Source organism: Hevea brasiliensis, chromosome 4 (assembly GCF_030052815.1).
Source record: "Hevea brasiliensis isolate MT/VB/25A 57/8 chromosome 4, ASM3005281v1, whole genome shotgun sequence".
Classification (NCBI taxonomy): domain Eukaryota; kingdom Viridiplantae; phylum Streptophyta; class Magnoliopsida; order Malpighiales; family Euphorbiaceae; genus Hevea; species Hevea brasiliensis.
Window position 1 is genome coordinate 98,942,072 of NC_079496.1, and position 12,694 is coordinate 98,954,765.

The 12,694-nt window shown below is 32.8% G+C and overlaps 1 protein-coding gene across 3 annotated transcripts; it reads right to left on the reverse strand.

Moving 5' to 3' along the window:
• Positions 1-8,809: 8,809 nt before the first annotated feature.
• On the reverse strand, positions 8,810-11,933 carry LOC110657587 (uncharacterized). 3 transcript variants are annotated; one of them, XM_058145738.1, is made up of 12 exons: positions 11,604-11,933; positions 11,448-11,527; positions 11,095-11,254; positions 10,985-11,009; positions 10,706-10,795; positions 10,258-10,429; positions 10,097-10,170; positions 9,914-9,983; positions 9,716-9,787; positions 9,501-9,625; positions 9,268-9,341; positions 8,810-9,090 (listed from the first exon to the last, which is right to left on the reverse strand). In XM_058145738.1, the coding sequence occupies exons 1-12, from the start codon at positions 11,608-11,610 to the stop codon at positions 9,032-9,034; spliced, it is 1,008 nt and encodes a 335-aa protein (XP_058001721.1). In that variant the 5' UTR covers positions 11,611-11,933; the 3' UTR covers positions 8,810-9,031. The 3 variants fall into 3 exon arrangements, with proteins under 3 accessions (XP_058001721.1, XP_021670524.2, XP_021670525.2); XM_021814832.2 differs by having other exon boundaries at positions 9,501-9,634; positions 11,604-11,930; XM_021814833.2 differs by having other exon boundaries at positions 9,501-9,634; positions 11,448-11,521; positions 11,604-11,929.
• Positions 11,934-12,694: the final 761 nt, after the last annotated feature.

Below are 12,694 nucleotides of genomic sequence, written 5' to 3' on the forward strand. Positions count from 1 at the left end.
AATAAATTCAATGACATTGGTCTTTTATTGTCGATGATCATCCATCATGCATATTAAAATTTAACAATTAAATAAAATATACATACTAAAAAATTAAATTAAATATCACATGTTCAACAAAAAAATTCAGATTTGAATCTCATTCAAATCAATTTAAGTTTAGAAACCCTTTCCAAATTTAATACATTGACAACATTTTTCAATAATTAATTGTGTGATTAAAATTCCTAATTAAATAATTTAATTAGGTATGGGCCTAATTATGGGCTTTAAGATATAAAATAATTGCATAAAGAAACCCAAAAGCCCAAGCCCAAAACAAATCACACCCTTAGGGTGTGAATCACATTCATGCCGCCACCCATGATGCACCTCAACATACATGCCGCCACACATATGGCACCCAAACAGTTTTAGATCAATCCAAATTTGATCCAATCACACAATTAAATCTCATATTCAACCCTAATGGCAAATATATTGGCTCTGATACCAATTGAAGGAGCAGAAGCATGAAAATTAGTGCATTGGAGCATTGAATTTCAAAATTTTTATTCTAGGGTTTCATGCATCATGCCACATCTCTTATGTGTCTAATTAATTTCAATGCTCAATTGCATATTAAAACACTTTTAATATGTATTAGCATCTTTATTTGTCATTCAAGATTGTGAATTAACAAATTAATTCAATTACACCCTAATTTGAAAGAGGATTTTGGGCACTAACCTCTTTGATGCACTAGGGATGCAATTGACACCTTTAGGAAGCTCCTAGGACCTTAAGTGTTATCCCTCTATCTTGTCCACACCAAGATCACTAATGGGCAGCCTTCAATTTTGCTTCTCAAGCCTTACCAACCAATTATAATTTGGGGTTTTGCTTTTAGAGAGGTTATATATGTGTACAGGACACTAGACATAATTTCTAGCAATTTTAATTTAAAGGGAATGAATGATTTCTCTTTGAATTGATGAAGAAAGCAAGAAGAGGAGATGGGAGAGAGGTGCTGCCACCTTTGAGAGACAAGAGAGAGTTATACATTTCTTCCTTTCTTTTTCCCTTTTATAATTAGGTTAGGTAATCAATTAAACCTTTTGCCACATGTCACCAGCACATTGCATCTTATTTTTAATTGACTTAATTACATTAAGCAAAGTGTTAAAGCTAGACTTAATCTTGACTTTGATCACCTTACATGATAGGAAGACAAATGGCAAACTTATATGATGCCATGTGTCACCATGTGAAATGACCAAATTACCCATATGTTTTAATTTTGAGTTCTCAACCCAAAATCATTATTTCTCCTCTTCTAATCAATTTATATCAAATATAAATTAATTAATTAATCTTCATTAATTAATTTCTCACAATTAAATTCATATTTAAACACTTTAAATATAAATTTAACTTTTACTATACATCCAATAACCTAGATTTGGTTTCAAGCCATGCTAGGAACTTTGCAATCTTATTTCAAACCAAACCTATTTAATTAATCAATTAAACTCTTTAATTAATCAATTAAACTCTTTAATTAATCAATTAAACTCTTTAATTAATCAATTAAATCACATTTAACTTGGTGATTAACTTGTGCATGTGTGTGACTCACTAGGCTCATCACTAATTGGCAATGAGAAATGATATTAACTCTTAATATCATCAGAACTCTTTCTTATCATAAATAATTTCTCTAAATCATTTTAGGTATCTCATAGACCATGGTTGACACCTAGCATAGTGTGCCATGACCACCCAATCAGTAACAAGGAATACCTTAAATGAACCTATAATCATATGCTACCATGCACTAGAATCTCTCTGTTACAAAATCCCAATTCGAGCTGGAGTCATGGTTAATGTCAAACCCCATTTGCTATGAACATTATATTCTCTTTTAATTCCAGTTCTTGATTAATTAGATTTTCTTATCAGAAACTCTCTTCTGACTAAATCTGTCTGTCCTAGCCAAGAACTTGAAATATCAAGAACAATTAAATGAACATAGGATTTTATCCCTATTTACTTAGGGTAACAGATTCCATCTTGATCAATACCTATCCCCATATATAACTAGTAGAAGCCAACATAGGCCCATATACCTATACATAGTACAAGTATGAAAGCAGTATCAAACTCAAACTACCTATATACAAGATAACTGTGTTATCTCAGGTCTAAAGATTATATGCACTGATATGGTATATGACAATGCATTGACAAGAGTAAACTCTATGTGCTTTTCATATGCGTCACTGGTTCGGCCTACTTATCATGTAGAAGTGCCTATCATGTTTATACTGTCACTCATATTCTTAACAACTTAAGATTAGAATTTCTAACAAAATATCAATGGACCTTTTTTTATTACACATAAATATATTATGTAAATGGAAAAGTGAAATTGCCTTTTATTAATAAAATATGTACAAGATACATACAAAATGATATGCTCTAGGGCATACTACTAACAACGGCTTCCTCACACAACCAGCTCCCATTTTCGACCAGCAGTCCTTGGAGCTGATGCTGGAGGAGAGATATCTGACAAGAGAGAGAGAGGAGAGAAAAAATGGGTGGCAGCGCCTTTTCGACCACTTTTCCGGTGATCTGAGCGTTTAGAAATTCGAGACCATCGATGAACTCAGGGCGACGAAACCTTGGAGATGGGACCAGCTCCGCTCTGATTATACATTGTTTAGAAAAGGCGATCATCGGACCGTCCAGATTGCTTTGTGAGATTTTTGAACTTTTTCAATTTCCAAAAATTAAAAACAATTTTATGATAGCTCACCAACACTCGGGGTCGAGTTTTTGGTCAGATCCGGCTGTTCGGTGGTCCGTCTCGAAATGTGGCCAATATTATAGTCAATCCTAGCATTTTCAGATGTTTCAGACGCGTTTCATGTGTCGGATTTGGCATAGATAAACTCGAACTCCAAGTTGCTCAATTTTTGCCTAATATTAGGTTTAGAATAAAATTCATAAAATAGTCGTAGATGATAAGAAAATTGTGATTCCTTTTGCAATAGCCTTATAATATTGTTAAGGATCACAGGGTGAGTTTATAAAATTTTTAAAGCTAATTTGGATGGTTTTTGGAAAATATCAGTTTTAAGCCTTGTAATCAAATTATCTGATTATGTGAGTTTGGTCTGGTTTGGAGGGGCCATGTGATGTTGATGAGATATAGAGATGGGATGTGTGATTTAGTAGTGTTATTTGAACTACTTTGTAGGTTGGGTAGGTCCTAGGTACAGGAGAAGCTCTGCCGAAATTTCGACAAGATCTTATCAATTATTTTGATTTTATGGTTTAAATCAATTATTTAATTTTGTTAGTATTTTGATAGAGGTTAGTGTGTATGTTTAGGTGGTTGGTGTCGGCCATCTTCTCCTTCCAGTAGGACAGGCTGCAGTCTAGTTGATCAATCTGTGAGTAAAAATTAATTTTACTTATAATTTCAATATTATTATGTATTCAAGGCATGTTCATAAATCACTTATAAATATAAGTACATAGTTATTTACTAGGCATGCCTTGTACTACATTTGTATTTGATGACATTATTGTGATTGTTATTTTATAGCGATCTGGAGTCGCGTGTGTGAGTTGGTGTGTATATGGATATGGGTAGGATGGTAAACGTGGCTAGAGCTTGACTCGCTGGGACCTGATCCTTATTATGGATAAGTTAGGGTAAGCACGGTTCGAGTTGATCTCGCTGGCCCCTGCATTTGGATATTAAGAGAAAGTCCCACTTTGAGTTGATCTCGCTAGCAGAGGTTGGAACTAAGAGAGCTGTATAGGGGATCAACTCCCATATATATATGTGTGAATATAGATTTGATACATGGGTGTGTGAGTGCTCTAGATTGCCTTTGTTGTGATTATGACTTGAATTGTTTGAATTGTGTGAAGATGTTGTATTTCATTCTTAGGGATGCACTAGACTTAGATAGTTATACAAATTGTATGTAAAATCAATATCTTACTCTATGAGTCAAACGCTCACTTTTGTTCACCCTATTTTTCTAGGCTACAGGAGGAGTTCTTTTTTATAATAACCTTCTTTCTTCCGCGTAGGTTGTGACACCCCTCACCAGTCTACAGTGTAGCCAAGCAAGGTATGTCACACTTGGTGCCCGAGCACCTTATGTTATCTTACTTTATTCTTTTAATAATTTGTTCTTGTTATATTTTAATATCAATTATTTTTCTAAGGAGAAACCAGCCGAGTTTCCCTTATTTCTATTACCATTGGGCATATTTTACTATTCATCTGCTTGAAATTTTCAATAATATTTTACAATAAAAATATCATTCATACTCATCATAGTCATCTCACATTCAATTCTTGCAATTCACATACTTATTTGTACAAAGTCATTCATGCTTATTACATATATCAAAATTCTCAATTTCATTAGTTTAAATAATTTGCAAACTAATTGCATAAATTCATAATTTACATCAAGTGCATATTATATACAATTTCCTAATTTTCATTACAACATAATAAATAATTATAATGCATAAATTACATAATATGACTAATGTGAGCCATATCTACATGCATTGCTGAGGAGGTGACAACCTTAAGCACTTCTGACACTTCTGCAGATTCGGACTCCCAAAAATCCCAGTTAAATGTCCACTGGGTTTTAGCTTCAGTACCTACGTGAAGGAAAAAAATCCATCGCGCTAAGCATTTCTGTTTAGTGGTGCAATAATATAATAAAGAAAATAATATACAAATAAAGAAAAAAATGGATTATACTTTGGATGCTCTGGAATTTAATCTAATTTAATGTAATACTTCTAGTATCAACTATCTTTCATTCTAATTTATTCCTCTTAAGAAGCAATTTATTCCTAAATTCACAGTATTAATATACTTATATCTCTTTTGCAAATCTTTTTATCATTTTATTCAATACTTTCTAGGTTATCGCAGATTATTTCATAATAATTAAATTTTAATATCGTTCCAATTTATTTCAATTCTTTCTACTAAATAACTAATCTAATTTATTTTAAATATTCTTACTCATTTATTTAATTGCTAATATTTTCAGTCGCTAATATTCTTAACTTATTTCAATAAATTTCACTGCCCAAGTAACCTATGACAGGCTGACTAAACTGGATAACAGGTCGTTGGCACTGGACATTGCAGTGTCTCGGGTAGTCATACCATGGGACGTATAAGCTTAGTACGTGAACCACGTATGTAATCAGTATGGCTAAAAAGCCATGATAACATATCAGTATGGCTAAAAGCCATGATAACAAGCAATCAGGCATAAAAGCCATGAGTGCGGGCATAAAGCCATGAATATAGGCATAAAGCCTTACGCAGTACTGCTAAAACAATACCCTATTGGCATGCCAATCCATCCAATCTGACACACATGTCTAGGCAATATAAGGGCAAATAATATCATTATTTTATTAAATACTCCAATCCTAATTTATAGTTTTTTAACTTTTATTCATAGCAAAAGCATAAATACCTAAATTTCATTCCTACACAATTTATACAATTCATTATACTATTTATGATAATTTTAATTCACATCAATCAATTTTCATGTACTATTTGTACATCGAAATATTTTTCCTTTCTCTCATGAGGAGAACTAATGTCAAATTTACACATCCATTTATTTATTACTCTATTTATCTAAATTATCATTTATATTCCAAGTAATCCATGAATATTTTATGGATTTCAAATTTAACTAAATATTTCTTAAATCCTAGTGTCACTCAAATTCAAAAAAAAATTTGAATAAACTATTTATATAACTTATCATTTACAATTTAAGAAGTATTTTTGCTTACATAAAATTTATGATTCCTCTTATTTTCACTCATGTACCATTAAGTGTTAATAGGTTTTTATTTTATTTTCTAGTGGAAATACTATGTCCAATTTCATTTCTATCTAATGCATATATTTATAAATTTCATTTATATAGTTCACTATTTATCAACCTCACTATCTATTTAGCATTTAGCTAATTTATTACATCAATTTACAGGTACCTAGGTTCAAGCATTTTCATTTATATGTACCTAGATTCAAGTATTTTCATTTGTATTCATAAAAGGAACCTAAGTCTCAAATATTATTTGCAAATCCTTTATAACTTTAATATTTCATTTATAGTCATTTATAAATCACATTTCAAATTAAATTAACAATATCTCCTAAGTTCTATTTGTGATGAGAATACAAACCTCATCTACACATTTACATAATTTAAACATTCATTAAATCATTTAAGTGGGGTACCATTCACTTTATTAATTTTGATTGTTACTATTCACTTGGTCATTCCTACGCAAAAGTTGACTTTTTAATTCATAATAGATTTTTTAAGCCTAAGTTCACCAATATATTACATTTTACATTTTATTTTTGTTGGTATTGATTGCCAAACTCAATTCCTAGTCTCCTAGGTTTTATTTCAAATTTTCAGAATTTGAGGTCCAAATTCACTGTTCCATTGGATCTAGCTATAGTAAAAATTTGACAAAACTTTCTTCGTCAAAGTTGTTCCTTTATGTGTCTTCTTTAATTCTCTTTTTGAATCACTCTATTTGGACTTTTGTAACTCAAGTTATGACCATTTTACCATAACTGGCCGGATTGACCTGTACCTAGAATTTCTGGGCAGAATTGGTTCTGCTAGATTTGGTGTCTTGACTTTGGTGGACAATTTCATTACGTTCTAGTCAAAATTTGGAGTTATGTTCCTCATGAAAGTTATTCTGAATTGTCTAATATTTCCATTGATATAAAATTTTAGTCATTTGGACATTTCTACACTGAGTTATATGACCATTTGAACAAACACTGTTTATTTGGTCAATTTTTAGGACTAGCAGGTTGGTTATCCGGATTTGGTCAATTTTTAGGGTATTCTAAGTTTATTTTTTGGGCATAGTTTCTCCATAAAAAATGTTGCATTATGTGTCTAGTTTCATGTCCAATTGGCCTTGCACCAATTGAACTTACACCACTCAAGTTATAGTTGCCCAAACTTGCTGAACTCATATCCAGCCTGGTAGGTTCTATGAGGCAGCGTACCCAACCTCAAATCTAAAGCCACAATTCACTTCAATTCCTCATCAAACATAGCCAAATGGTCACTAATTGACCATTAGAACTTTCATTCACCAACACATGAGCAAAACCCTAAGTTTGTCCAAAACCCTAACTTCAACAATCCTCAATTACATCAAACACACACTAATCAAAATCTAACTTAAACATACTCATCAAAAACCATTTCTAAGTAAATTTAATTCAACCAATTCAACAAATTTCAAATCTCTCCCATGGCTGCCAAAAATTGATCTTTCAATTTCTCATCAACTTCTTTCAATTTCATAAAAATTTAACTTAATTCACTATACTAACAAGGATTAAAGAAGGAAAATAACTTGATTATAGCACTAACCTCTTTGGAGCTTCACTTAACCTTGCCTAAACTTCACTATTTCTAATCCTTGTGGTTGCCAAGAGCTTTCTTGTGATGTTGGGATGAATTTTAGTGAAGATGGTTTAAGGTTTTGGGGTGAGATGTAAGGAGAATCAAGCTTGAGGAAAAGAAAGAAAAAAAAAAATTAAAATGGAGGAAGTGAGGGATAGCTGGTTCGGCTAGCTGAAATAAAAGGAAGGAGATAGGTCAATTTTCGGTCTTTTTTATCTTCTTTAATGTCCCTTAATCATATTTGTCCAAGTTTAATTGGCTAGGCATTTTTTATTGCATCATGGTGACTTATACATGATGTAATAAGTCTCACTTATTTTTATTTTTCTTTTCTTCTTTTTTTTATTATTTTTAATAAAATTTTCATCAATATTTATTCACATTTTAGGTTATATAATTCACATACTTAAATGGACATGTCGGTCAAAAATCGTCTCTGAAAATAAAATGACCAAAATGCCATTCGTTTAGCTTAATGAGCTAAATTTGTCTGTATCGATTTAATAATTTTTCTAAGCATTTTATTGGCATTCTAATGCTATCAAAACCTCAATGACTCTTCTATGGAATCCTAAAAATTATTTCACAGAATTTCCCTCTGGTTTAGGGCTACTAGCTGCGAATACAGCAACTTTCCGTTAAGATCACCCATCACTGGGGCACCGGCTCATTTAATTTTGGTGTATTTCATTTCTAAAATTTTTTCTAAATTTTTCTTACTATTATTTTAATTATTTATGACTCCTCACTCTAATTTACATATAGTTCTAGACATTCTGACTGTTCGGACTGACATTAATCACCGAAACAGTCGAATGCACGAGCTAGCTAAAGTGAGAATGTTACACAGGTTTATTAACAGTTATTTATTTGTATTATTATTTTCTAAAATTGTAATCTACAATTCTGTGTATTAGCAGCAGCAGTAATCTTGCTAGGTGCTATGTAAATTTAAGTTTTGGTGTTTTTAATAAGTGCAAAATTTTTATGATATTTAAATTATTTGCAAATAGTCTATCAAGATTGATCTGGGCTCCCCTAATTTTAGTATCTAATGGATATTGGATTGGTTTGGCCCGAAGAAAAGTATAATATTTTTATTTGATTTCATTTATACGTTAGGCCTCGGATTTCGCCCTGATTATGGATTTGAGAAACAGTAAGAGTTATTACGGGTTTCGAGAGTTTTATACCGATCCAGGTTCTAATGCCGGTCTGGCCTGTGGGATCGGGTCGTGACATGTAAGAATTTTTTTGAATTATTTCCTTGCAAATGATTTATTCTAATGAAATCCTAATAGAATTAAAATTTTCAGTTTATTATTTCCACTGTTTTTACGTTTATTAAATACCCAACACGATTTGCATTAATTTTGATTCCCAAGTAAATTGAATTATATTCATCTTCCACTGTCTTTCAAGTATGCTGCAACGACTTGTGTCTGCAACTGTTTTGAATACCCAGCACAGCAGATTATTGAAGCAATCGCAAAATGAGTCGGAGATTTTAGAATAGAATTCTAAGTGGCTTCTGCATTTTGTCTGCACTTCAGGATGATTGGAGCTACCACCATCCACACTGCAAATTGATTTTCTTTCATCAGTACTGAACAATTTTCTTTTCTTTTTTGGGAAAAATCAGACCAGTTGGTGAACCAGCTTGACATGGTGAAAAACTAGCATTAAATCAGCCATCGTATCTATTAGTCTAGTATGGTTTTCAAAATATTGCAGACTGTTAATTCAATTTACTTACAGTATACACAAACTGCCAACCATTCATTCACTACTCTGACCCATGTGCTTGTCCAACCTACATCAATTGTCCACCTGCAGAACAGCAAGATAAGTGATATATTACCTTGTTGTCCTCTGTGAACTTGCTAGTAATCACTAAACTATGGAGAAATAAGGAGCCAAAATTGAAAAGAAGTTTCTTTCTGTTAATCCCTCAAGGAATAAATAAGACTTTGATACATAGAACATTACTTCTGAATGGCATGATGAGTGTTCCAGCCGATCAACAGCATAGCAAAGTACATTGCTCCCGTGGCGAAGACGAAGTGGAAGAAGCCACAACCATATGGAACATCATCCTCAGTTTTCTTTTCACCCTTCATGAACTGCAGCCATTATCAGACAATTTTCTTTTTTCTTTTTGAAAACAGATGGCAATTGGTAATTGTAACAGTTCAGTAGCAAACCTGAAAGCATTGTGAATCAATACCAGTAGAAAATGTTGCAATAACAATTGCAAGTAATGCGACAAGAAAGCTCTGCCAAGATGGGAAAGAAAGTTTTCATTCTGATGGGAAATTATTATGATTTGTAGCAATAAAAATCTCTAAAAATAGAGAGCTTTTCAGGGTATTGGAGTATATTTTAGAGGTTCAGACACTTACTATAATGGTAAGCCAGTCTGTTCTCTTTGAAGCTTCAGCCTTCTTGATGCAACTTTCACCGGTTGGTTCACTGCAGACACAAAAAAAATAAAACAAAATTAAATGTCGACTATAAAAGTATGAACTAAGAACATTAGCAGGAAGAGGAATCTAGACAATGAAGAAGCCGATGAGGAACTATGCCTTCTAATGGCGCACCAGCAGAGAAACACCACATAAAGGCCCATAAGACCTGGAGCCAAGAAGCCAGCATTTACCTGTTTCCAGCAAATATTTATTTAAAAAAAAAATGCAAGAACATGATTCAAATGAATTCAAGGTGATGGTTAGTACTTGGTACTTACTTTAGGGTGAAGAGAGATGCTTGTCATGAGCTGTAGGAGTACCAGTGTCCAGGTGATGAAGAAAATGTTAAGGAGGCAAGATGGCTCTGGTGCATACCAAACGTACATCAGAATGATCCCCACTATGCATATAACATATGCAATTGTTGCAATTAGTATCACATGGATGTGGCTGCAATCCAAATACATTATTTATCATATCATAATTTAGGAAAGTATGCAAGAATATTTGTGAAATCAATTCCTAAATTACTGTTGAGCAAAGCCTCTGTTTGAGGATTAGAAGGCAAGTGACAATAATTAAATACTGAAACAGAGTGATTACTAGTGGTGGATAAGCTACTCAAAGGCTGAGTCATTCAGGAAAAGGAACAAAAAGAATGTAAATTTTGTAGATATATAATGTTTATATTGGCATTAGTTTGAGAATTGAGAGGGTGATTAGTACCATCTTTCTTCACTTTCGTTAGATGTACAACAATCATTCAGCCATGTCATAAAACTGATGACACTTATTAGCTGAATCAGGAGAAAGACCCTGCAAATAATTGCTCCAAGTCATACAAAAGGAAGGTATATTTAACTTTGTAGTCTACACAGGGAGAAATTTTAGAATACAATTGTTATATGTACAACGATTTTGTTATTGTCGTTAATCAACGGCCAAAATCTCTGTTGTACATATAATAGTTGCATGGAATAATTTCTCATACACAGAATTTCATACCCAGCACCAAGATGCGCAATTTCTCCTGCAACAAACAAAATTGCATCAAACAATATTTCAATGCTTGATACAAGGGAAAATACCTAGATAGAATGAGAAACCACACCAACCATAAAGCCTTATAAATGCAGAAGGAATCAAGAAGGTAATGATTGTCAATGCAATCCACAGCACTATCTTTGCAAACCACCATCCAGAATGCCATGAATCTCTTGGATCGTGTAACTTTGAGGTACGAACAGTTGAAACAAACATTATCATGAAAAATACCTGTTTAAGCATTAAGGGATATACCACTCCACAGAAAGAAAGAAATCCCTCTTCTCTTTGGCATTTTGAAAATACATTGAAAAGGGAGCCAATGAGTTTAGCTAAGTGCTACTGAAATCGTCTTCAGAATTGTGAATACGAGGCAGTACTCAATTCTTTCTATTTTGGTATTGAGATTGATTGAAAAGGATACAAAGCATCCCAAGCTTACACGCAGGACTCCTTCAGCACCCAAGAAGCTAGATTTACCAGCACAGATCCTCAGTCCTGCATCTACAGCTCTAATTAAAAATCCAAACCATGAAAATGGAGGTGGGTTTTTAACGTTGCCAAAACCCATAAATCTTACTTTCCATTTCTGACAAAGCAACATGGCCATAGTCTCGAGCAGCCCACGCTAGAAGATTGGCAAAGAGAAAGATCAAGGCGTAAACATATCTGGCTATCCAGGGATTGCAGCCATTTCTGAATTGGCTAAAACACGAGGAGTCCTTGAGTATAGCTGCATGCCTCTCGTTTTTGCTGCTTGTACCTCCTCTCCATTACACCTTAACCAGCACTACTCTTCATCACAAACAGCATACAATGGGAAAGGGTTTCACATCATTTCTCCAACTAATATGTAAATTATTACACTCAAAATCTGTCACGGGAAGAAGATTCCATGTACTATAACCTAACGTCAAACAAACTCAGCTTGGGTTCACATTGAACCAACAATTTAAAAAATCAAAGGCACCAAAAAAAATAAAAATAAAAAAGGAACCCATGTTAACCTCTTACTCTTGTTGGGCTGATGTAGTAAAAAAGCCTATAAAACCTAAATAGCTAACATGTTTTTGGGCCACTGTTGTCATTTTGAAAATCTGTTATCCTAACAAAGCAGAAACAGTTCTCTCAGGTTCTTGGGAATAAGTTCCCATTGCACATGAAACTTATTCACTCGTTGCGCAAAATACATTCCTTTGCATAAATAAATCTTTTCTTTTCTTTAAAAAAAAAAAAAAAAAAAGAAAAAGCCACAAGAACTCGCTTAACAGCTTAACAAGTTTGGCGTGCACGAGTTAATGTGTACTATAATAATTAACATCTGATAAAAAATCTCAGGTACGAATCTTTCCTGCGAGTTCTTTTTAAGTTACTAGCTTTGTTGGTGAGGCAAGGACAAATATTATTAGCAATCATACTATGATATCACTTATTGGCTAAATCAATATAATAATTAGATGGATGGAAAGGAAGAAGAATATAAATAAATAAGATATCAGAATCATAACCTTTCATTTCCTTTCTATAACCTTTCATTTCATTGCATAATACATTTTCATCTCCACACACCTTGTATACTTAATAGTTTAGGTATATATATATATATATATATATATATTATTTAATAAATGCATTGCACATATCTTTAAATATACTTAATTCATGTACTTA

Coding starts and splice junctions, on each gene's coding strand:
- LOC110657587 (XM_021814832.2), bottom strand. Junction 10,796..10,984: donor ATTGCGCATCTTGGTGCTGG/GTATGAAATTCT, acceptor AATTATTTGCAG/GGTCTTTCTCCTGATTCAGC. Junction 9,091..9,267: donor GTTGGCAGTTTGTGTATACT/GTAAGTAAATTG, acceptor ATCAATTTGCAG/TGTGGATGGTGGTAGCTCCA.